Source organism: Scomber scombrus, chromosome 17 (genome assembly GCF_963691925.1).
Source record: "Scomber scombrus chromosome 17, fScoSco1.1, whole genome shotgun sequence".
Taxonomy (NCBI): domain Eukaryota; kingdom Metazoa; phylum Chordata; class Actinopteri; order Scombriformes; family Scombridae; genus Scomber; species Scomber scombrus.
Genome location: NC_084986.1, coordinates 22,462,918 through 22,488,997, shown reverse-complemented (window position 1 = coordinate 22,488,997; position 26,080 = coordinate 22,462,918). Strand labels below are relative to the sequence as shown.

Sequence of the window (26,080 nt, the reverse complement as noted above, 5' to 3'; positions counted from 1 at the left end):
TACGAGTTTTAAATAATTCGGTCGACATCACTTCGGTTCAAACCATCAAAAACTGTACTGGTTTTGATCTTTCACAGTTTGTTTATTTTGGCGGGATACGAGCAGGGTGATAATGAGCAGACTTTGTCAATGTTAGTGTGATCAGCTCGAATTTGGAGAAAAACGTTTGAATTCGTTGGTAGCCCTTCACTCATTGCGTAGTTAATCAGGTCAGTCACTCCAATTTAAGACACAAATTAGATATTGTAAAAGTCACTTTGGCGAATCACTGATCATCGGTTAGCTCGTCACCAATCACACACACATGCTTTATTTAATTTGTTTTTTTCCCTTCTTAGCTTTAATCCTGTGTTTGAAAATCAGTGCAGTTTTCCTGGTTGTTCAGAAACATAGAAAACACGGAGGCTTGGACGGTTTGAAGCTCCGGGAGTGGAGATTACCAGATGCCGCTGGAGCGCCCGCCGGGAGGGGCCAGGATCCGAGCCGAGGACCTCTTGGGGATGTGGTCGTCAACTTGAGACCCTGAGAGAGAAACACAACGTACATTTAGATGGGATTGGAGTCACAGAAAACTGGGGTGATGAGGTTTTCACTGTTGTTCTGCCTACCTGAGAGGCTGAAGGAGGACTCGTGGAGGTCTCGGCCCCCATGGTGTCCTCGAGGGCCGGATTGTTTGGTGGGGCTCTCTCCATCGATGGGGCCCAAACCGAGCTCCTTCTTCATAGTGTTTGCCACCTTGACCACGTCACCAGAGTAAGGGTCCCTGTCAACGCTTTTATAACCCTGAGTCTGAAACAGAGAGACATATAGATTATAGACAGGAATTGTTAAGCTATTAGTAACTTAGTTGAACTTAAATATGTGGCGTTAACTGTTGAGATGAAGTCTGGAACATGGATTATTTGTAAATATTAACATGTTGTTCATAGAAATGTGTTGATCTTGTTTTGCTTGTAAAAAATGAATCTCCAATTTCCACGAAGAGTGAAAGTGCATAAACCTTTTGTCTATACTTTGTGGCTGCAGGTGGTATTTAGTAAGAGATAAATAATAATAGTCCTGTCAATAACAATCTCATCATGAATTTCAAATGGAGATGAAACTTCTGACATTTATCTGACATGACAGTAATGGTTCTAATCTTGAGGTGTTTTCTTTCCTTTCCTTCCTTTGTTTGTGATTGTCACACATTTTTCATATTAATAACAAACAGATAAACTCACATATTTTTCACAGATGAATAAGCAAAAATAACAAGCTCTGAAAGCATGAATAAATCATGTAGTGAGCATAAAACAGGACCAAAGTGAACATGTAGGAGCTGAGATGGAGGTTTTGCAGACAGCAGCAACAGCTGCAGAAAAACAGTGTCAGCGTACAGAGAGAGCATTAAATCCTTTTATAGACTGCCAAATCAGTGCGGTTAGACACAGCATGATGGGTGTGTACTCAGTGGGCTAGCTGTCACCTGACACAGCATATCTTAGCACTGTGTGAGCCTTGGTGTCCAACCGGAAGCTGGTTCACTTTCTATATTTTGATTCAGTCTTTCTAAAGTGAGCAGAGTGAGATGGTGAAAGCGAACGCACCTTCTCTCTCTGCACCATCTTCTTGTAGAGGTAGTCAGGGAAGGTGCGCTGGGGGTAGAATTTTCCAGAGCCCTCGGCGCACATGAACACACCGTTCTCGCATACTAGACGTCCCCGGCTGATGGTCACCAGGGGAACGCCGTGGCAGCGCATCCCCTCGTACAGGTTGAAGTCTCCACCCTGCACCTGAGTGCTCACGGAGATCGTCCTGCACAAAAAGAAGAGGCATCAGTGTGTGTGTGTGTGTTGTGCACAGTACTTTGTGTTTTTTAACCACACCTGATGCTGTAATGAGAGACTTGTACCTTGTTGCGTCTGGATCCCACACCACAACGTCAGCGTCGGCCCCGGCGATGATGCGGCCCTTGCGTGGGTACAGGTTGTAGATCTTTGCGGCGTTAGAGCTCGTCACGGCCACGAAACGATTCTCATCCATCTTTCCTGTCACCTACAGGCAAGTATTATACATCATTAATTTCCAGAACAGGTCAGGTGATCGGTACGAAAAAAGGAAATCAGTGATGTGCAGAATCATTTTGTGGAGTTTTGGGGGATTGTTTCAGGCAATGCTCATGTATGGACTTTATTCATTTGGGTCAGTGTTACAGTAAGGCAGCAGACATGACAAATATAAACTAAAACTGACACTGAATATACAGTCATATACGATAACCGCACCAAGACTGAAAAAACCCCATTCTGTCAAAAAAATTAAGCACCTAAATCTAAGCTGAGATGTCTGTCTTCTTCAACAGCTGATATCTGCATTATTTTATAAACACACACATCCTACACATCTGAATCTGTCTCAGTTTAATCCTAACCCAAAGTTGTTCTAATAGGAATTCTAAATTGAATTTAGTATCATACTGTTAAAGTAACTTCTTTAACATTAAACCTGCTGTTGTGCAGAAAAAAGGTGTCTGTGAGTGTGTTCGCGTGTGAGTGTACGTACCACTCCCCTCTCCCAGATGACACTCATCCTGTCCTGGACTCCAGCCACTCCGTGAGGGATCTTGGTGAAGTCCTCCTTGCCCAAGGCTCTCTGCTTGGTGCTGAATGGACGGTGCTCTGATGCCACAACGCTCAGAGTGTCACTAGAAACAGGAAATACATGTTCATGTCTAAGAACTGCAGCTTAAATGATAAAAAAAACCCCAGCATACAGTATGTTTGTGTGTGTTCTGTGCACTCACTTGCCCAGCAGGCCCATGAGGTAGCTGGGTGTGTTGGGGTCAAGGCGGAGAGGAGGGACGATGACGTGGGCGGCAGCGTGAGCCCACTCCTGGTGGTAATACTGCATCCCGTTAGCCACCGCGTGAGCCACTGTGGTCTCTGCATGGACCACCTTACCTGGAGAGATGGCAAGAAGAGAGAGGAGGGGAAAATCATCATCATCCTCGTCAAGGTTACCATCCTCATGCTGGTATTGTTTCACTGAGCGGGTGACTCACCCTGCATCTTAGCAGCAGCGATCATGTCTCCAGCAGACATACTGGATACATTGACCAGGTAGATTGGGCAGTGAGCCTGCAGTCATAAACAAATTCATTCAGTCATATATTTGTTCTTTTATCATGACATAGACATACAGGCAGGATATTAAAATCTAGTGTTTACCCTGTTGGCGATGGTGACAGCTCTGTGAGTAGCCTCAGACTCCAGCTATAGACAAAGATAGAATCACAAGATGAGAAGTTTAACATGAACCGAGCATACATTCAAATATTCTTTTTATCAGAAACGTATGTCCATAAAAAACAGTAAAAGTTGAATGCTACAGTAACATATAGCATTGTGTTATCTTTATGGGAGTATCCCCTTAAGAGAATGATGCAAATCAGTGACAATAGCTGGATTTTGCATGTTAGCTTTTGTGTCAACTCATAGTGTAGAAGTAATCTTTTCAAAATGGTCCTATTTTAGCTTCTTTCTTTATTCCAGGCTTCCAGTTTCCCTATATCATTTTCACTGTGAGGAAAAATAAGGCTACATTTAACTTCAACTATCAACATTGAAAGCTGCTTATCAAAAGGAATGGATGAAAAAAAGGAGCAGTAGGAGAAGTCAGTGCAGAAGATAATGCAAACTCTCTCTGTGTATGTTACAGCTGCAGGCTAATAGCCAAATAAGTGAGATAAGAATCTGTGATGTAAATTCACCTCCTCTGGTCGGCTGACCTCAATACCCTCTGGTCCACTGATGCCCAGATCCAGAGCCTCTTTGGCACCCTAAACACACACAAACACACAACTTCAACATAAGTTCAGCTTCTAATTCTTTCCTCAATATTAAAAAACACACATAAGATTATTTGTGCAGTTTTTTTGTGCCTGTGTGATTGTTTGTGTGTTGTGTACCTCCGCCACCAGCTCTCCATTCTCAGCATGGACGCGTGCGATGGCCCCGATGTCCTTACAGGTCTGCAGAGTCTGGTACAGCTCGCAGTCCCTCAGCATCATCATGTCTTTGTAGGCCATGAACATCTGGAAGGAGTTGACCCCATGTTCCCTCACCAGGGTCTCCATCTCGTTACGCACCTGATCACAGGGTGAAAGGTGTGGCATCAGGGATTTGAACTGAAGTATGTATCGGTGAAGATAGACAGTTAAGTGCTTTATACAGTGTGAGTATGGGAGTGGAGGGAAAGTGTGTGTGTGTCTTTCTATCTTAAATTTCGGTTGAAAACCAGCATTGTGAAGAGGTGGCTCGGGAATGTATTATGCCAATGAGTGCCCTCACAAGGATATAAAGACAAACTTGCGTGTTATTGTGTGTGTTATATGGGGTGTGAAATGAGCTTGGAGAGCAGCCAGAATGAGATCAGACTGAATTCACATTGGTGATTTTCACAGTCCCAAAGAGACATTCACCACACAGAGAAATCTATTTAATCCAATAAAAAAATGCAGTAAAGACAAACTGTTTGGTCTATGCAGAGTAAAATATTCAAATTGCACTTCAGTAAAACGGTTTTAATGCTATGATTTAAAAAAAGAAAAAGTTGAAAAAACCCATCATGGTCTTGTTGATGGAAGCAAAATACAAACAATAAATATTTCTTCACTCAAGGTTTCCTCTTCTTGATAGAAAATATGGTGTAAAATGGACAACTGTATGTGTATGTGCTTTTATGTAATACCTGGAAAACAACTCAAACTCATCAGAAAGGATGTAAGATTTTGTAAATGTCATTTCTTTTTTCAGTGATGCTTATCAAGCACTTCGTTTTTCTGACGTTTAATAAAAAAAAGAATCAATGAATTATGAGAAAATAACTGTCAGATTGATCGAAAATCATTCTTAGTTACAGGGCTAGTTTCCATTATATCATCATCGTGGTATTCATGGTATTAAAAGGATCTAACGAGTAAATTTAAATCAATCTGGCATGAAATGAACTGACTTCACTGTGTATAATAAAATGTGGCACATGCACACAGTCAGCAGATGATACAGTATAGTAGAGACCTTACAGCCAAGGGCTGAATGAAGCATACTGACTCATAGAGTCTGCCTAACGTGCCCAGTGAGCATGTGTGTTAACCTAGTTTCTGTAAGGTTTAATCCAGGTCATCACACATTTCACCCACAAATGAAAAAATGCTTTGACTGCTTGATTATTCATTCAGGAAGAATTAAAAGCTGGAGGAGCCAAATGGAGAAGAATGAATGTTAGTCTTTAAAGATATGGGCGGAAGTGTTTCCTGGTACGTGTCACACTCTCACCCCTTTTTCGGTCTTACCTTGGGTCCCCACCAGGTCACGCCGACGTGCACGGCGTAGTCGCAGCATGTCTTGGCGTCGGCCAGAGCTCGGCACTTCTCGTAGGCGTCCAGCAGGGAGCAGTGTTGTTCAGGCAGGACCATCGCCATCACCATGGTGGTGCCACCCATAAGAGCAGCCTGGGTGAAGTGAGAGGGTGAGCAAGAGAGGAAGGAGGGAGGGAAGGAAGGTAGGAAGGAAGGAAGGAAGGAAGTAAAGAAGGAAGGAGGAGAGAAAAGAGAACAATGATTCCACTGTAAAGCACATAGACACTGATTGTCCTGGTGACAGTGAGCTATAGTCCTTTCTTATTTACTGTTTTCTCATCATGATCTATTTGATGCACAAACACTGAGGTGACTATTATACAAAACATTTAATTTAAGCAGCTGTATGGACAAAGCCTGAGATGATGAGAAAAGCCCTTTATTAGGTTAAACTTGTAGCATTTCTTTTTTCCTCTGCTATTCAGAGCACAATTTATTTGATATTTTGAACATAAATGTGTTATTTGAAGGTATGTATGTACGTATAATGTTTGAATTTATATCTTTCTGTTTGTTTTATACATGTGTTATTGGTTCTAGTTAAGTTACAGTTAATAAGAGATGTCTTGTCATATAACTGTATACATTGTGACAAATATACTTCTCAGTTCCTGCAAGTTGAGTGTTAAAAAGGTACTTTTTCTAAGGTACAATAATCACAGATAAAAAAACATATGTGATTCTTGAACCTTCTGTTATAGATTATATCTGTTTTAAATTAAAAATGATAATAATACAGTAAGTGTGTTTTATATTTTAATATTGATATCAAAAGACAGAGAAAAAAAGGACATAATAATCAATGTATTAATGTCCCTGTGAGAGCAACTGCCTTTTGTTTTAGTGCTGTCATCACTGATGCACCCCTCTATAAAAACCTTTTACTGACAAAAATCTGACATCATTTATGAAGAGCCTTTGTATAAAAACTTTCTGAAACCTCTTCCTAAAAACTCACAAACAATCTCCAGTCTGTCTCCAGTGTTTCACAGCAACTGTGAGTCAGCAGTAACATGGAAAAAGGAAAAGATGAAATATGAAAAGAATGAGATTAAATTATTGATGTAGAAAAGCAGAAGGGTGGAATGAGAGGAAGAGGATGACAGGATGGAAAACAGATGAGGTGAAGGGAGCGGTCTGCAGTGACTCGTCTCAGTTGGCTGAACGGTAAATGCACTTTTTTTTATTGTAGCCATGACAACAGTTACTGCTCTGCCATGTCTGTCACATGTTCTCCTCCTCCTCCTCCTCCTCCTCCTTATCCACAACTGCACTGCCAGTCACCTATTCAATATCCTCACAGTCTAGCGGGGCTACTGCACTGAGGATTGATGGGAAAACAAGCAATAATCATTTATTAAACAGGAAATGAACTGAGAGTGATAGCAAATGACTGATCGTGCAAGACACTGACAGGAAAATGAACCTCAATCCATCTCCAATTTTCAGCCCAGATGAGCCAAATAAACACCAAAAATAAAACATTTATTCTCCATCATTAATACGACTGAACTTGTGATGAGGAAATGTGAGGAGGCCTGATCTCTGTGCATGCCTCATTCTTCCAGACTCCAGACGTGTCGTAGACGAGGGAAGGAGCGTCCGTTTTCGAGTGACAGCTCCACCAGCCAACGAGCTATCAAGTTTCCTATTACCATAGAAACCAGTCTGAATCGTCTGCAGCGTCAGCATCGAAGGTCTCTCTCTGGTAACGTGTGTGTATGTATGAGGAGCATAGTGTCATCGATCAATGTCAATGTGTGACTGGGTGTGTGTGTCGGAGATCAGAGGATGTGGGCACAGCTGGGGATTTGTGGGATTTACACTGTCTTGTCTGCATGGGTTTAATTAAAATTTACTGCTAGTCCACCAGAGAGAGACTGTAAGAGGTAGAAAAAGAAGAAGAGGAAGAATATGAGCGTGCATCTTTTTATCAGTGTGAGGGTTTGAGAGGCTAGCAGCAGACAGAGTAATAAAAAAGCTGTCTGCTGGTTGAGATGTCTTTCATCCTGCCCTGTTTTGTTCTTTTTAGGCTGCAAATACAGTCACCGGACTATCTTCCAAATTTAGACTGTGCTAAATTATAAATGTGTGAAGGAGATCCAAGACGGTCCCAATCCTCCCAGACAGGCTCTATCTGCAGTTAGACATAAGCAGGCAGAACTTGTCTGATGAGCAAAAAAAATGAATCATTAATTTCATCCTTCCCAAATATCTTCTTTTAGATTGTAGGTAAGAAAAGGATTATCAAGATATCAATAATTCTGTGTTTTAGAATCAAACATTATGTGTACACAGTATGCAGCATTATAAGACTTCACTGTGGACTCTCGTGTTAAAATTATGCTTCCAAGCTCATCCTAGGTATGTGAATTTGAACATGTGAACAAAGACAAACAAACGTGATCAAACTTACAGAATAGATTTGAGAAATGTGTTTTTTTAAATACCTTTTGGGGTAATTGTATGCCTTTATTATAGTGACAGATGACAGGAAATCATGATCGACTAACAGATTTGAACCATGGATGTTGCGATTACGTAGCATGCACCTTAATCAGTGGGCTAGAATTGAAGAGAAATGAACCTACTACATGTTATTATGAGTGTCAACAGCCATGAAATCTCTCTAAGATGTTTTTTTCTTTATTATTATTGTTCTGCAGCAGTGCTGGTTAAATAAGCATGTGGTATTATTTTTGCAATAATCATAAAGCTGACAGAGAAACTGATTCATTGTTTAAACTATGGAGCACAAAAACACATTTAGGTGTCATTATGTTTGACATCCAAAAGTAGAGCTAAAATATTCCTACAATAAACACATGGTGAAGTTGAGTGTGTTTTAATACACTACAGCTTTTTAATGTAATAGCTCTCTACACTAAACCCCATGAATTGCAGTTCACCCCCTTCACTTCTTAAACGTCTCACGGCTGAAGAGGATGGTGGTGACACATAAACCCAAACAGTGTTATAACATGAATCCCCCCACTCTATTAAAGACCCTCCAACCCCTACTGTGAAGATAATCCCCCTGGAAAGAAAGCATTAACATAGCGTTAGAGAGGGGTAGAGACGATGGAGGAGGAGAGAAAGGAAAAAAACTGGCACAAAAAAAATGTGATGATGATGGAGAGACGGAAAATAAACAACTATTTTGATACCTCATTACCTTTTACTGGTTCCAGCTTCTCAAATATGAGGATTGGGTGCCTTCATGTATTTTTATCATTGTAAATTGAAACATTTGAAGGTTTAAAAGAGCAATTTCAAAAGATTACACCATTTCCTGACAGTGTATAGACCAAATAATTAATGGACATGATCACTGAATGCCTAGTTTCCAGTATGCAGTGAAAATATATGATTTCGTAGTTCAATAATTAATTTAGCTGTGACCCAAAAATAACTAATAAGCCCTTAGAAGTCAGATCAAACGAGCAATTAAATTAAAGTCCTGGTGGAGAGAGAGAGAGAGAGAGAGAGAGAGAGAGAAAGAGAGAGAGAGAGAGAGAGAGAGAGAGAGAGAGAGAGAGAGAGAGAGAGAGAGAGAGAGAGAGAGAGAGAGAGAGAGGGAGAATGTGAGAGTGAGTGAGACATGACTGATCTGAGAGGATGAGAGGATCTGTGTGTGTTGGACTGTCAATGTCAGACAGATGATCACTGCGGCTCTCTGATCAGCCTCTATCAGCTCTGCTCACACTCGACGTTACAGCTGAACACCTCACCTTCTTCTTTCATCCCCCTCCTCCTCCTCCTCCTCCTCCTCCTCTCCTGCCTGCAGAGACATTTCAATGATCTCTGCAGTGCCAGCTGTGATAGGTGCTGATCTGCCAATAGCTCGGGCCAGTACTGGTCCCCACTGATCTGCTCCAGTGCTGCAAATCTGACAGCTCATATGATCAGCATTGAACTGTGCAGAATGACTGGGGACAACAGTGAGGTAGGTTTAAACTAGCGTAGAGAATCCTGTGTAATTTGTTAGGAGTTGATAGTACAGATAATGTAGGATTGTTGCTGATGGTTTCAGTTTTTAGCTTGTAGTTAAAATAGTCTAAATTGTGTTTAAAAGACTGACTGTAATGCATCATAAACTAAATATAAATACAATAAAGGGCTTTCAGGTGATGTAATTGATCCCAATATGAGAACATGGGGAGAAGATGGTGTTAGAAGTGGCCAGTGCTCATATTGTCGTATTAACATTGGTTGTTTTGTTAAAGTTAGCTGAGGGGTTAATACGCCTGTCATATACAGTAGCTGCAATATAGCTGTCATCCCTCTCTCTCTGTCAATCTCTCCCTGTGTTTCCTGTCTGTTCCCTTTACTGTCACATAAATGCCCCAAAGTATTTTACATAGTTGTCTTCCAAGAAGTTGTTCAGCCTCCAGGTTTTGCTTTTTAAATTCAGAGATGATACATCTAATGTATCATATAATATTGTTTACTGTAGTTTGGCTTTAATAAAAAGCAAAAAAGATAATACCTTCCAGAATTCCTATGGGAACTTTTAAGGTTTCTCTTCTTTCAGCTAGGTAGATGTTTAGTGACACATCTGCAAAACATTCTGGAAATGTTGTCTGCATGTGCCTTCTTTATACTTTCCATCACTTCACCATCTTACATAAATCCTCCTCCTACTGCAGCTCATTGTGAGTCTGTATGAAGGAGGCTGGTGGAGAGACAGAAGGGGGTGAAGCAGAGGACAGAGAGGAGATGGGAAAGAGGAGGAAGGAAGGAAAGCAGCAGAGGGAGCAAACTGTTCCAAAAACGATGGGAGGGAGAGGCAGAGTAGTAGACGACAGACACGGAGGGAAATAGTTTTGTGGTTCATCACAATTGCACGAGCTGTTGTCACGGTAACGCGGCCGCCATAGATACCACACAATACTACCATCGCCATGCGTGCACACACACAATCCTGATTTCCACGCCAAGAATGGGGTTAGTTACCATGGTAGCGAGGTCAGTGGTTAGGAGGATGGTGATTGTGGGGGTTGCTGGGGTAAACTGGCATACGGAGGGCTTCCCCGCAAATTCCTCTCACCCTACTTCAGTTGGCAGTCAATGTGTTATTTCACTAAGCTGCAGCACTGCAAAGTCTGTGTAAATTTCCAAGAAATGTTCCAAGTGTGCTGCTGGTATTTAGAAAAAAAGATACTAAAAGACTTGCTGAAGATCTTTTCCAGATCATCACTTGCAAATATTCAAAGCTGGTTGGATGGATGGAAAACATTTTTTTTTATAACTAGTAGGCTTTTTTAATATTAATATATATCCAAGTAGCAACTACCACAGGCTGAGGTTGAAACCAATGCAGAAATATACAGTGCCACCAAGGGCTGCTAGCTGCCCCAACTGACTCCCATTGAATAGGTGTCAAATTCTCTCTAGAAATACCAAGTCCTTATTCAATGAGTCATAATACTCTCAATCTCTTAATGCAGACCCTCTAATAAGTGCATTGGTGGTCATTTTAGAGATTATTGCTCCTTTAATAAGATTTGAAGACTTATAGTAGCTTTGATGTCTGCCATGTGGACGTAGATTGACAGCTGTGATTGACAGTTGGCTCACCTTCCCGGCTCTGGGATTCACACTGAGAGGGATGTGTTAGCATAGTTTAGCTAAAGCAGCTAACGTTAGCCCAAGTGTGCACCACTCAGTGTTCCCAGTAAGCTATTGTTAGCTTGGGTCTAAGGTAGCGTGGTGTGTTTCCAGAGCTTAAAAGGTTAAACCTTATCTAAAAAAGGTCCTGGCTCCAAATGGAAAAAATGGCGCTGACCAAAAGCTGCAATTCTGAGCTTCAAACTGGCTCCAGTGAAAAACAGTGTGTAACCAGTAGCAATGTATTTCAGGTTTGAGAATGCTCTGCTTAATGGCCTGAGTAAAACAGATTCCTGTCCTGTTCCCAGCTTGTGTTTGTGTAATGTATATCAAGTGACTGCCACACCTTCATACATCCAGTTGACACCCATTAGTAAAGCCCTCAGTGACAAAAATATACCAGGCAACAACAACTAAACACTAATCCAGCCCAAACATCCTCTGACACATGCATGTGCAGGCAAAAACTACCCTCCCTCTTACATTTTTAAGTCTTCTTATTATTAAATCATCCTCTTTGCTCTGAGTCACAGGGGATGAGTGGAAAACATTCAGATCATCAGTAGAAAATGAACAAATAAACTCTGCAAATGAAGACTGAACAGCTGTGTGTGTGTGGGTGCAAAAAGAGAAGTCTTTGCTTTCAACCAGAAACTGGTGACAGCTGTTTGGACTGGCTTTCTATAGGATCAGAGTGAAAACATATGTGGTCATTAGTCTTGATGAACATTTGACTATAGAGAGAGTGACGGAGAAAAGCATGTCTGTGTATGACAGCTGTCTCCGGACTCTAAATATGTATTATCACAGGCATGCTGACGAACATAGTCATATAGGCACGGTGTCTGTGTGTGTGTGTGTGTGTGTGTGTGTGTGTGTGTGTGTGTGTGTGTGTATGTGTGTGTGTGTGTGTGGTGTATGTACCTTGGTCCCGCTGTAGAAGTCATCCTGGATTGCGGCATTCATGAAGGACTCCTGCAGATGCACGCTGGTGTCTATTCCGCCCGGCAACACCAGCTTTCCGGAGGCGTCAATCACCTTAGCGCCACCCGGGATCATCAGTTCCTTTCCAACCTTGCCAGAAAGAACGCAAACAGACAAATTACACAACTTCATTAATACGCTCATTAGCCGAGTCGAGTAACTGATTAGTCGATTGACAGTAAAGAAATGAATTTGAAGATGTCACCATGGGCTTTGGCATATTAATCAATAATGAAAATAGTCAATAGTTGCCAGCCTGCTTTTTTCACCTGCTTCTTGGCTTTTCCTGCATGCTTGAGTAATAAATGTTCATTGGAGAGCTGACAAACATTGTGCCAACACATACAGCACTTTGCATTTTTACAGGAGTATCGTGAACTTGGCAGCGGGATGCCACTTTGCATCAAAGTGTTTTTGGCCTTCATCTGGTCTATTCTTTTTATATTAGGACTCCTCATTCTGCATTATCATTTACATAATGCCTTGAAAAACAGATCAAAATACTGGCAAATGAGAATAAGCAGCATAGTAAGTGTGTGTCTTTGTGTTCTTTCAATTCTGCTAAAAATGAAGCATCTTCTGCATGCGTGTGTTTAACTGAGCACAGCGATTTACAGAAGCTTCTTAAAATGATTACTTAGCTACGGTATGATTTATGATGCTGTTGTTTGAATGGAAGTCAGTGCTGACAAATATATGAGAAAGCTTGTGTGCTCTCTTGCAAGTGAGGTGTTTCAGTGGGTGTAAAACTGAGCTTTCCAGGTTTCTGAGTCAAACGCATCCCCTTCAAATAAGCCGATGCTCATTTCCATGACAACATTCTGCGAGCTAATTATAGTGTTCACCATTGCCGCATCGGGGTCGCAGAGTTCACCGAGTGCTTCATTCTCTTCATACTGTATGACTGTGAGCTGAGTCAAACAAACAGCTGGGGACATACTGGAGTGGTCAGTGATTGTGAGTACCTGAGAAAAAATGCATGTGCATGTGTGAGAGCCTCCTCGTGTGTGTGTGTGTGTGTGTGTGTGTGTGTGTGTGTGTGTGTGTGTGTTAATGTACAGTACCTGCTGAATGATGCCGTTCTCAATGTACACATCAGCTTCCTGGGTGTAGTCATCATTGACCACTTTCCCTCCCTTGATGAGGATACGCATGGACCCCATGTTGGCAGCCATTGTCCTACGAGAGAAACAAAAAAGGACATTAAACAAAAATGTAGTAGGGCTGTGCGATATAACCAAAATCTCATATCCCAATATAGATAATTTACCCTGATAACGATACATATCATGATATAGCAAATTTTTTGTAAATTCAACAAATGAATTACTTTTCTTGGCTTTTTACTCATGAAGCTTTTATTGCACTTACAGTAATGTAACAAGTGTATTTGTCATCAACTCGATTACTTCACCTGGTTCAGTGTCTCTCTTCTGCTCTGTTGTGTGTGCAGCACAGAGCAGAGGAGAACAACATGACCATAAATAACAGCAAAACGCAGCAGAGACTCTCACACTGAGTTGAAATGAAACAAGTGCACATAAATTATGGTCATTTATAGTCATGCTAGTTTCTCGTTTCTCTGCTCTCTGTTCCAACCCTTCCACACACAGAGCGCAGAGAGTTGACTCAGCTACACTCGTTACATTACTGTAAGTGCAATTAAAGCTTTGTAGGTAAAAAGCCAACAAGAGTAATGTATCAGTGTAATGTGTGCAAGAGAAGAACAGACTCCAAATGATGCAGAGGAGTAAGATATTTCAGGCTTTTGATACACACATAATACTTGAAATACATATTGTATATATTATATATATATATGTATATAATATACATTCATTGTTGGTTTGGCTCATGAGATTTGTGGACAATAAGAAAAATATAGAAAAATCATCATTAATATCGAGAGCCTGACTTCTGCAAGGGAAACCTCTTGTGGGAATAAAAGTGGGTTATGCATGTGTGACTCATTGGGTATCTTTGAGTGGCAGTTCATCTGGAAAAACACTTTTTATTTCAGCTCTGAAGCCTCCTTCCACAAGACTGTGTTTCAATATTTCCTTGCGTAAATGAATTCTACCGCAAAGTAAATGATATTTTGCCTAATGTGAACCATTAGCTAACCGCGAGCCAAGTTTCTTTCCAGGCTTGGCCTCACATAGACAAAAATAGCCTTAAAGGCAAGAATTATCTGAAATAGTATTTGGTCAACAACAAAAAAAGAGAGAGACTGGCAGATTTAATCAGAAGGAACCTTTCACAGTAATTCCTGAACTAATCTAAAGCCGGTGCCGACAAGGATGAATGCAACAAACATCCAGAGTGGCATTATGGAGGCTCAGAGGGCAAGTACAAAGCCTGCCTCCATTTCCAGAGCAAAAGAGAACAAATCATGTATTATTACGCAAGTCTGCTCGTATGATATTTTTTTTACAGAGTCACACTGTTTATGAGACATTCTGTGTTTTTGTCTCAGGAAACAGAAAACTTCCTCCAAGCTTTGAGTGTGTCAGCCTATGAAATATGAAGTGGTGAGTAGCGGAAGTATAATTTACAAATGGATAACAGTATCTGGATGTAAATGATAACAGACTGGTGGAGAACAGGGGGATATGGTTGATGTTCATAACTTAAACATACTTCTACCTTGGTCTCTTCTTAATAATAAAGAACAGTGCTTACTAACAAGCTATATGGCAGAAATTTTAAATGACTAATAGTTAATGTATTTTGATGTTTCAGGTTTTAAAGAAGCAGACTTCATTGTGGATGTTTTGGACATTCAATAATTGAGGACGCCGGCAACAAATATAAATAAAACAAGATGAATATTAATGATCCTGCAGAGCTTCTAGTTAAGAAACATAGAAATAATTAACCTCATTTCAGGCATTTCTACTGTATGTTGAACAATGAGCTCTTTCTGTGCCCCTGCCCCCTCTTCTTCTACAGATAACTATAGCTTCTGGCTATGGTAATTTTACTGTATTGTGTTACAGTAAATGTGGTACCCACTTTATGGGTATTGGAAATCCAGTGTATGATCTTGTTGTTTCTTTTGAAATAAGTAATCCTTTTAAAATTATAGTAATAAAGGTGAGAAAAGATATATGACTGATGGTTTGGGAATTTTAAGCACATTTGAAAACACCTTGAGCTAAGCATATGTCAGAATGATAGAATAAGAATAATATAATATGATGAATTCCAAAATCAAACTAAAAACTAAAAATACCTGAATATTACTGTATATTATGATGTTCAAATATTTTTATATATATATATATATATATATATATATATATATATATATATACATATATGACATATATTTATTGATAATTTATTTTGTTCCTATATTTTGAGTGATTTTAACATGTTTTTTTATGTGTATATTTGCTATGAGACAAGTATTTTGAATGTTGTTCCTTATAAATGATCAATATGTTTGAATGATGCCTTGTAAAGTGTATTTTTATCATGTGGGTTGAACCTATTGCTCTGATCACATATCAGAGCAATAAGTTCAACCCACATGATACTGTTAGATTTAACAAGACATTGAAAAAAACTGCTTGAATAAGTCCCATACTGTTGATCTCAGACCTGAGAGGTCCTTGGACAAACATCCCACTCTGTGTGTGTGTGTGTGTGTGTGTGTGTATGTGTGTGTGTTTGTGTGTGTGTGTGTGTGTGTGTGTGTGTGTGTGTGTGTGTGTGTCTGTGTGTGTGTGTTTGTGTATTCTGCATGGATGGTTGTATGTAATGTGTTTGATGGCAGGACACAATACTCCCCCATTCACACAGAAATAACTCAAAGAGATGGAGGAGCACAGAGGGGGGAAGGAGAAGAGAGAGGGGAGAGAAAGAGGAGAGAAAGAGGAGAGAGGAGAGAGAGGAACACTGAACAGATCAATGAGGGGTGAAATGATTTTGAGCCTAAAATGTGCACCTAAACCACACAAGACTCAAACTCTGCGTCCTACCTCGTGTGTGTTCGCGAGGCTGAATTATAGTAAGCTGAGCTCTGGCAGTTTATTGCTCTAAACACAGAGATGTGGGTCAAGCTCAAGGTCAGAGTGATTTTAGAGAGTTTAGAGAAGATTGACCTGAGAAGGACAGAAAGGTGAGATGAAAATAAGGTAGAAACTTTAAAAAAAAATAGAGGTTGAGGAATAGGGACGTCTGAAGAAAGACGTGATAGAAAGAAGGAGAGTAGAAGGGGGTGATTGTGTAGAGATGAAAGTTACAGTGATGGTGGTAAACACACGGAGGTGGGGGGTGTGCGGTATGGAAAGCAGAGCCCTAAAGGCCTGGCAGCCTCAATAAAAGACTCGTTTCCCAGGAGATGAGAACTGGAGGGCTTTCAGCAGAAAAATGGCTACACACACACACACACACACACACACACACACACACACACACACACACACACACACACACACACACACACACACATGCCGGTATGGTGATGCATACTAAAACATCAACACTGATTTGCCAGTTGAGGTCAAATTGATATTTAATCAACAAACAGATAAATATTGTTTAGGTTGATTTAAATAAAAGCCTGACCTGCCCGACCTTCAGACCTTTATCAGGACAATTAGTGGTTTGGAATGATTTTCTGTGTTGAGTATTAGAAAGATTTGAGTCTAAAGATGTTGTATTCTGTCATTAATGGGAAACTTTGAGGATTTCTATGAATGGAGATCTGCCTTAGAGTAAAAACTATGTTTCCATATTTTCTGTCGTGGTGCCTTCAAGGATGGTAATATATGGGTCTCCCAAAACACTCCCGTCTACCACGTCACGCTAGCGACTAGACACTAAAACATCGTACTACTAAACATTTTAAAATATCAATGTATTTGGAATAAAATTAGTTTGATGATAAAAGGTTGAATATTTCACTGTTTAATCAGACACAACAGAGTCTGGAGGAGGAAGCCACCACTCTGCATTATAACAGACTTAGAGGTGCTTTGGTTAAACCTCACTTTTATTTCTAACAGATTATTATATGGGACAACATCAGCTGTGTGAGCTGTAACTTGCGGCTGCACACTTGGTAAGTTTGCATTGATCTACATAATGTAACTGACTCCAGTGCACTGTTTGTGTCATGATCAGGGTCCAAAATAAACACCCACAAAAAATATTGATTTTATGTTTTTAATTAAACTCCCTAATTGGATCAGCTTCCCCAAACGTGTTTATCAGGGAGGCTGGAGTGTTAAAGAGGATTAACCACTTTATTTAATGATGTCTAACAGTGCAGACAGTGGACATATGGGAGGTTTGGCTCTTTTGAACATGTTGCGCTTCAGTTTGGATCTTCCGATCGAGCAAATCGTTTTTTTCCCAGCATGTAACAAACTCAACACATAACAAGCAACATATTCTGCATCTAGTTATTTCTAAGAGTGTAGACATTTGTGTAGAGGTTGTGGTGACGGATGTTGCTCTTTCTGACCATTACTGTGTTTTCTTTAAAATGACAATCGTTGCTGACACCAGCAGAATTAAAACAGAAGTAATCAGAAAAAAGCTAAGTCAGCAAAAACACCTGCACATTATTCAGCCAAACCAGCTCTGCCTTCAGTTCCTGTTGAGCACCTAAGTAAGAAACGAGCACCATGGAGGAAGACCACACTGGTAAAAGCACAAAAAAGATTGGTACGGTGGCAAAAAAACAAACCGGATTCATTATAACATCTATAAAGAGAGATTTTGTATTTATATCTCAGAACTAAAGAGGCAATGCAATCCTTTTTCTCTGAGATTAATAACAATAACAGAGCCTATTTACTGCTTCCTCTCAGCATCAGTCACAATGACTTTGCATCTTTTCTTACAGATAATATTCTGTATGAGGCAAACAGTCTGTAAGTGGATCTCAGGCTAAATGTCTGCTGCTTGTGACTCAGCTTAAAACCACAAAGTTAATTTGACACATTCCACCCTCCAGATCAGGGGTGTCAAACTCATTTTAATTCAAGGGCCACATACAGCCCAATTTGGTCTCAATTGGTCCGGACCAGTAAAACCATTACATAATAACCTACAAATAATATATAACATCTATTATAATTTTACTATAATAAACCATCTATCTACTATAAGAAAAATGAGTTCAAGTTCAACAATATTATTTCTCAGTTTTTTCAGATAATTTTGAACAGAAGCTGCTAATTGATGTTCAATATATGAATGATTTAAATATGACCACAATATGTATTCAGAATTGTATTCTGGTCAGAGTTTAAAAATGTCTGTAGCAGCACAAAAACTGGAATTACTTTATTCAATGGACCAGATTGGACCCCTTGGTGGGCCGGTTCTGGCCTGTGTGCCGTATGTTTGACACCCCTGCTGTAGATTATGACAGAAGCTTCAGCATAGCTTCAGATGTAGCACAAATACTCGATACTTCTCCTCAGTCAGACCAGGCCAGACCCAAAGAGCCCCCCAGACCGCAGTTATCAAACAGCTTTAAAAGTTTATTCTGGATGACTCTTAAATAAAGAATCAAACTACTTATCAAACCTTTTCAAAGATCACTGAAAGGGTTCTTTTTTAGAAACTCAGCACTTTCTTAGTGCAAAAAACGATTTCCTGAACCTGAAACTGCACTTGACATTCATCTGTGAGGCGGCTGGATTCTCTCTGAGGTAACCCCACATTTTAATTTTTAAATAGTATGTGATGCTGATGGCGGTATAGGTCTCCTGTATGAATAGAAAATATGAAAGAAACAGTCTGTAGTGTCTCTTCCCACCATAAATTCCCAGTGAAGAAGGAAATGATGATTCAATTTCAGACACACAATTGTGTTCGATCTTATGGGAAAATGGAGAGAATAAGTAAAGAGATAGTAAAGTTGACAGAGAGAGTGATGCGTACATGAAAAACAGACACTTTAAAGCTGAAGCTGCTGTTCTAGTCGGCTCCGTCCGAACCCACACAGCTGACTCTGTGTGTGTGTGTGTGTGTGTGTGTGTGTGTGGGACCGAGAACGCTGACTAAACAGACCTCTGAGATCCACACTGGAAGCTTTGTGTGTCCGTAAAGGACTGTAACGCCAAAGACAATTAAAGTCATCTTATATAATTGACATTCTGCACAGTGACACCATTCACACTCACACTTACACACACACACACACACAAACAATACAACCTTCAGCCGCTCAGAGGACAGGAAAACAAAAACAACTGTCACTTTTAGTTTGTCTTTGTTACAGCTTTAAAAAACAAACACAAATCTACATTGGTCATCTTAAATTAATATGTGTTTTTTTACAAGGAAAATATCAGCAGTAGTAATGACAGTAGTAGTGAATCAGTAATTCCACCTTTTTACTGTAATTTTTGCTTCTTCCACTGAAAGCCTTTGTCTCCCTTCTTGCATATAAGTCTTTGTTTTACCTTCAGTGACGTTTCTGGATCAGTAAATAGAGACTCTTGGAGGAGATGTGAGGCAACTTGAAGTGATGTGAGGTGACGTGAAGCAACGTGATGCGACCTGATGGAGCAGAGTGCACATGAAGTGTTGTGAGGCGTCGTGAGGTGACGTGAGGAGGTGCAAACGTCTTTGTCACCGCTAGTTATAAGAAGTCAGCTTGGTGTCAATGATTTTTATACTAATTTTATCTCATTTTTTAATTACTACAGAGCAGAGGGTCTCTGTCCATCATTAAACTCCCTCAGAGAATGCGATAGCTGCTGATAACAGCTAATAAAAATGTTTCATTCACTAATAAACATGTATGAGCTATTCTAACTGTTCAGATTAGCCCAACCATGTATCTGTGCTCCTTTCCATTTTTTCAACCATTTACCAAAACAACCACCACGTCCTGCATTGATGATGTATTTTCCTGTTCCATCCTGGCCAGGGACAGATCAGGATGCATTAGTGTTTACACTTCAAAAGATATGTGGTCAAATGTCTCACTTGTATTTAGCTCTGTCCAGTTGTGATCACATCACCTGAGACAGAGAATAGATAAAAAAATCTTTTATTACTCTCCACTTTCAGCAGATAAATATGAAAACAGGCTTCCAGTGTCAAACAAGGAACAAGAAACAAAAAAATGTTTTAGTGAAGGAAGACTTACGTTACTGTAAGCCCTTCGGCAATGCATGAACACCAGCAGCCCTCCCATGTATTCTAATGGGTGTGGTTCATTTACACTGCTGGACTGAAGACTGCATATGACTCAGCAAAAAACTGCAGCAGTTGTCCGGTAAGCAATTAAACCGGAATCAACTTTTACTGGAAGTCAAACCGACATCAAGCTGCATTGACTAATCACGTAAGCCGGCAAACACACCGATGACGCCCATGTTTACCATGTAACATTATGCTGTTTACCAATAAACTGTGGGGATGGAAGAAAGACTCATGGCTGCCGTGATGATGTTTCCAGAGCTGTACAACCCTAACGCGAGGGAGAACAAACACATAAATCACTGTGCACTCGCTTGGAATTGTATTAGGTTACAAGTCAGAATTAATGGTTAGTATTTCTACTGGTGCTTCGATCACTAAGATACATCACATCACACCAACGAGCCTTGTACTGACACGCCCACACATCCACATATTTATCCAGTCTGGAGGAGGTGTGGACAGGACGTCATGTTTGAAAGGGAAACATTCAATTAGACCCAAAAGTACCAGCAGGATGAGAGCTGTCCTCGAGTTCTTAAGTGTAGGTCAGCAGTCTGTGTGTGTATGTGTGTGTGTGTTTTCTGCTGTGTCATCGTGTGTATGACAGACAGGCAGCCAAAGACAAAGACATACACCAGGCAGCATTTCTCACTCACAGTCCGACCAGCTGCCATAACACACACACACACACACACTGAGACACACCCTAACTTCTCTTCTCTCTTCATGCACACAGTATTTTTTAATGGGGGTGTTAATTAATAATGAATGAGGAGCAGAAGGCAGCATTTGGCCCCCTTAAGTCACGCAGACAACATCCCTAAACCAGACACACAAACGTGAGCTACTGAACTAAAAGAAAAGAAATAAAACAAGAGAAAAATGTATCTTTCATGCAAGTTGACCTAATGTTTTCAATCAGTGTTGATTACTGTTAATTGATTAAGTTGCATGTCAGTCTTTAGAGAAAAAACACATTTAAAACCTCAATTTAACGCTTACTTAAAAAATGCTTGCACTCATATAACTTAAAAATTGTCATTTTCACAAAAAGCACCTTAAAGAACTCTTAATTCTTATCAACATGTGGTCGAGACAGTCTGAAAACCTCCAGCTTTCCATGTAGAAAAGAAAGTTTAAGAACATCTATTATTAATTTGACATAGTAGCTGCTGACGTCCTCAGATGTCTTTTACTGGCCGAGTGCAGACTGTCTGTGTGTGCCGTGGAAATATATGTGTGTGTGAGTCAGTGTGTGTGTGTGTGTGTTGATGCGTGCTGTAAGTGAGAAGAAAGGAGGAGACAGCTGCTGACTCCTGCCTGATCTAGAGAGTGCAGGATGTGTGTGTGTGTGTGTGAGCTATTTAAAAATCCAGAACAAACGTGTGACAAATTTACAACCGATTGGAGATAAGAATAGAAATTAAACACACACACACACACACACACACACACACACAAAGAGTCTCAAATGGGGTTTATAAGAGTGGTGGGTGCTACTGGAGGTTCATGGATGAATAAGCCATTAGTAAATCACGCACAGTTAAACAGACAATAACAACAGCAGTCGCACAACTAACTAGGACATCACTCTGAGGATTAGTGCCACGTCTCTCTTTCTCTCTACACTCACTCCATCCTGCTACCCTTCTCTAGTTTAGTGAACAGCAGACAGGTGTGTCTCCATCTTTCCCTTGACTATCTATCTATCTAGTACTGGCGAAATGAGCTAAATCAATATAATAATGCTTCTAAATGCATTCTACCTGTACTTATTTTATGCATTTATTTAATGACCAATGTTTGACCTTTGACCTTTAGTAGTAGCAGCCCTTGACTCATCTGTGGTGCCACCATCAGGCCAAAATATCAACTTTGCACACTGATATTTGACGATTTTATTAATGGGAAAACTTCTATGAAACATACTGAACACACTCATGCTCCTCAGAATATAAACCAGATTTTTAAAATTTTCTGAATGAACAAAAAAATATATCTCAAAGTTTATTAGAAGCAAAAATGAAGCTTCAGTCGTCCAAATGAGTCAAATCAAGTTAATATCGTTCAAAGTTATTGTCTTTTTAGTGCCAGATTACCTCTTTTTGTTTCCATCCTTCCACTACAGGTACTGTTTTTGACACAAACCTGAAAAACTGTGATTTTTATCCTTGTAATGACCTGAGGATGTTTCCTAAAGCACCACCATCAGGACAAACTTGACATGACAGTACAGTTTGTACCACACTAAATGTCTGCATTGAATGTATTGACACATGTCCAGTTGGCATGTTGGTCTACTATAAATTTCAGGGTGCCAAGTCCAAAGCAGCAGATGATGATATTAATGCCAGCAGAACTTCACCCTACATGGATATGGAAAATATAACTTAACATTGAGGCTCTGAGGAGAGTAGGGTACGGTCCATATTGAAGGCTGTAATTAACATGGCATCATCTAAGGAGCATTCATTAATTTTTAAGAGGGTCAGACTATGGTTAAACAGTGTCTGAAACCCCCTTCCTCTTAATTTCCTGATGTCAGCAGTCTGACCAGCAAACCCACTTTATGCAGCAATGGGCTGGCTGTGCAGGTGACATAAAGTGTGCAGGATTTGAACATTTTTCATTGGACACACCTCTGTTATTTTATGTGTAGAGGAGTGCAACACTGTGAATGCTTTAGGACAGTGGTTCTCAAAGTGGGGTCCGGGGACCCCCGGGGGTCCCCAGGCCATTGCCAGGGGGTCCTTGAAACAGTTTGCTACAGGTCAAGTTATGGCCAAAATGCAATGAAATGATTCTGTTTGAAACTATTGAGGTATCAACATAACATGTTCTGGTAATAAAATGTTCCAATGTATTTGACAGAACAGATATTAAGCCTATATGATGTAAGTTGTAAGCCTAAATTTGTGTTGTGATTAAGAGGGGGTCCTTGCAAAATATTTTTGCGCCATTAGGGGTCCCCGACCCCATTAAGTTTGAGAACCCCTGCTTTAGGACATAGGGTCAAAAAATATGCACTGCTCTGCTCAACAGGGTACTTGTGTGGCAGGATTTTAACTCTGTCTTCAAGTGTGGCCTCTTGAAACAGTTATAAAGACATCTATTAGATCATGTATGTGCTCCATGGTCTAAGTCACACAGTGGCCACTTATGGAAGTGCAACAAAAAAGAAATCCTAAAAAATTACTATTATACAAGAGACGTCTGTATAACTGCTGACAGGAGCTGCAAACAACATCAATTATTATTCTTTATATTAGAATTTTAAATCTGCTATGCTTTTATATTTGTAAAACTTTACCAGAGCTGAGAAAAGTGATTTTTAAACGCTACTGAACATGTGCAGTGAGTCGGGCAACGCAGAAGAAAACCCGGAAGGTAGACGACTTTATTGGCCAGGGGAGTTAATTAATGGATGCCATCTTTTGGGTCAGGTACCAGCTTCCTATAATAGAGTTGGAAAATAATGTGAGAACTAATTCATTTCAAGCACACCTAGCATTTAGACATTTATCCATTCATTATTTATACCCATCAAATTCCTAAAAGGGTTTTGTGAATTTGACTCCAGTCTTTGATGGAAACACTCTAATTGACTAAATGATATAATTCATGTCTGTACTGTATACGGTATCAATAGATATTAAATGATTAAATACAGACAGTGCTGATAACTGATGAGCTGGATTGCTGAAGCCATCTATCATCTATCCATCCATCATCTATCCATCCATCATCCGCGGCAGGAACATGACTTGCTGACCTTGCTGACATGGGTGTGAAGCAGGGAACACGCCAGTCTAACACAGGGCTACAACAGACAAGCATCCACATCTCCAGGCAGTCACCAGTGAACCTGAGCTGCTCTCATTGGACTGTGGGAAGAAACTGAGCACCATTATCATACACCATACAGACACAGCCAGAAGCATTCAAACCCAGAAACCATGTCGCTCACTGGACCGCGGTGCCGCCCATTTACCATTAATTGCTGTTTCCAGTCCTCTGAGATGCTGATAATGCAGTTAATAATAAATAAAAAAACCTGCATTGTTTTCAGCTCTAATGGAATACAATGTGTAGGCCAACAGTTACGTCATCTCATTAGGATCCTTTATAATGTATTCAATTCATTGTGCTGCACAGAGGACCCGCGGATCCCCCCCCTCAAGCACCCTCGAGCATCCACAAAACCCCGGGATGTGAAGGCCTTTAACATCCGCTGATGCACACACACCGAGCATGGTTGCAAGGCAAAAGCCTCTCCACACTGAACCCGATAAAAGATTAAGAAGAGGGACTCCAATCACCTGTTCAGTTCACATTATGTACTCAACACACACACACACACACACACACACACACACACACACACACACACACACACACACCGACACCAAAAGACTCGTTTGTATGCATGACAACCTCTCCTCCCCTCTTCATCATCATCATTATCATCATCATCATCAACGTGACTCGATCTATTTGGGAGAACGGAGAATAACCTATGAACGAATAAAAGACTTACATAACGGGCAACACACACACACACACACACACACACACACACACACACACACACACACACACCCTTATTGCACTGATGGCACGCCAAACACACACACATACACACACACACACTCACGCACGCACGCACACACATTCACATCTCACCCATATTTCGTCGCCAAAAATCACGCAATACTGTCTAGTAACACACAAATTCTCGATTTATCGTCGGATTTATGTGAAAATAACACAATGCCATTCATTTGTTTTGTCTTATTGTTAAAGATAATGCTTGCATGAATAAATTCCCATTCAAATTAGACGCACATCATTAGCTAACGGAGCAGAAATATCTCATTCTAAGCTACCGTTAATGTAACGTTAGCTGTTTGAAAATAAACTCACATTAAACGCCCTAACGGTTTACGTTAAACAACGTACAATACATAATTATAATGGTCCAAATGAGAATATTTATAATAAATTAATTAAAGTCTTATTAACGGATACTGGACGTCTAAATAATAAAGGCTGACATTTTTATTTTCCTGTATTTTTTTGGCTGCTTACCCTTTTTTTTCAGGTTCCCGGTTCCTCCTCCACAGGAGACTCTCTGCTTTGCCCAGCTCTTGCCGAGTGCGCGAGGACAGCTGGCACAGTGTGAGCAGCAGATGCTTCTTCGCCGACAGTCGGGCAACAGCCAATCAGACGCCGTTAGAACCTGAGCAACGGGAAAACTGACCAATAGCAGACGTGATGAATCCAGCGAAGGGGTCTCCTCTTTTCAGCAGACAGGGGCGTGTCTCCTGCCTCTGGAGACGTATGTTGCCTTCAAATGCTGTTGGAATTATGGTGGTTGGCACCTGATGAGCTGCTGTTGTAATTGATAATGCTAATTATGGAAGTTCTTGAATGGTAAGTATAATTTACTGAGGTTCAGGTAAATATAAATGTATAAACCCAAACCCAGTGGTGACAAGTAACTAAGTACATTTACTAAAGGTACTTGTACTTTACTGAAGTATTTCCATGTGATGCTACTTTAGATTTCCACTCCACTACATTTCAGAGGGAAATATTGCACCTTCTACTCCACTACATTTATTTGACAGCTTTAGTTACTTTTCAGATGAAGATTTGACACAGTGGATAATATAACAAGCTTTTAAAATACAACACAGTGTTAAAGATGAAATCAGTGGTTTCCAACCTTTTTGTCTTTTTACAAAAAGCAGCGTGTAGTCGGGGTCACATTTCAGATGTCTACGAGTTGTTAACAGCTCCACCAAATAGTGATTTTCCCCTCTAAACTTCTCAAATGGTTTCGTTTAGATAAATGTTCAAATGATCCAATATTTCAGCAAAAAATCAAATCAAAAAACTGAAAAC

The 26,080-nt window shown here is 40.3% G+C and overlaps 1 protein-coding gene across 1 annotated transcript; it reads right to left on the bottom strand.

The window, feature by feature from the left end:
• Nucleotides 1-332: 332 nt before the first annotated feature.
• Nucleotides 333-13,170, bottom strand: LOC133997331 (dihydropyrimidinase-related protein 5-like). Its single transcript, XM_062436902.1, has 13 exons — nucleotides 13,060-13,170; nucleotides 11,936-12,085; nucleotides 5,336-5,494; nucleotides 3,950-4,129; nucleotides 3,752-3,820; nucleotides 3,210-3,254; nucleotides 3,044-3,119; nucleotides 2,786-2,942; nucleotides 2,545-2,686; nucleotides 1,895-2,037; nucleotides 1,590-1,797; nucleotides 609-789; nucleotides 333-522 (listed from the first exon to the last, which is right to left on the bottom strand). The coding sequence occupies exons 1-13, from the start codon at nucleotides 13,168-13,170 to the stop codon at nucleotides 437-439; spliced, it is 1,707 nt and encodes a 568-aa protein (XP_062292886.1). The 3' UTR covers nucleotides 333-436.
• Between the last annotated feature and the right edge of the window lie 12,910 nt (nucleotides 13,171-26,080).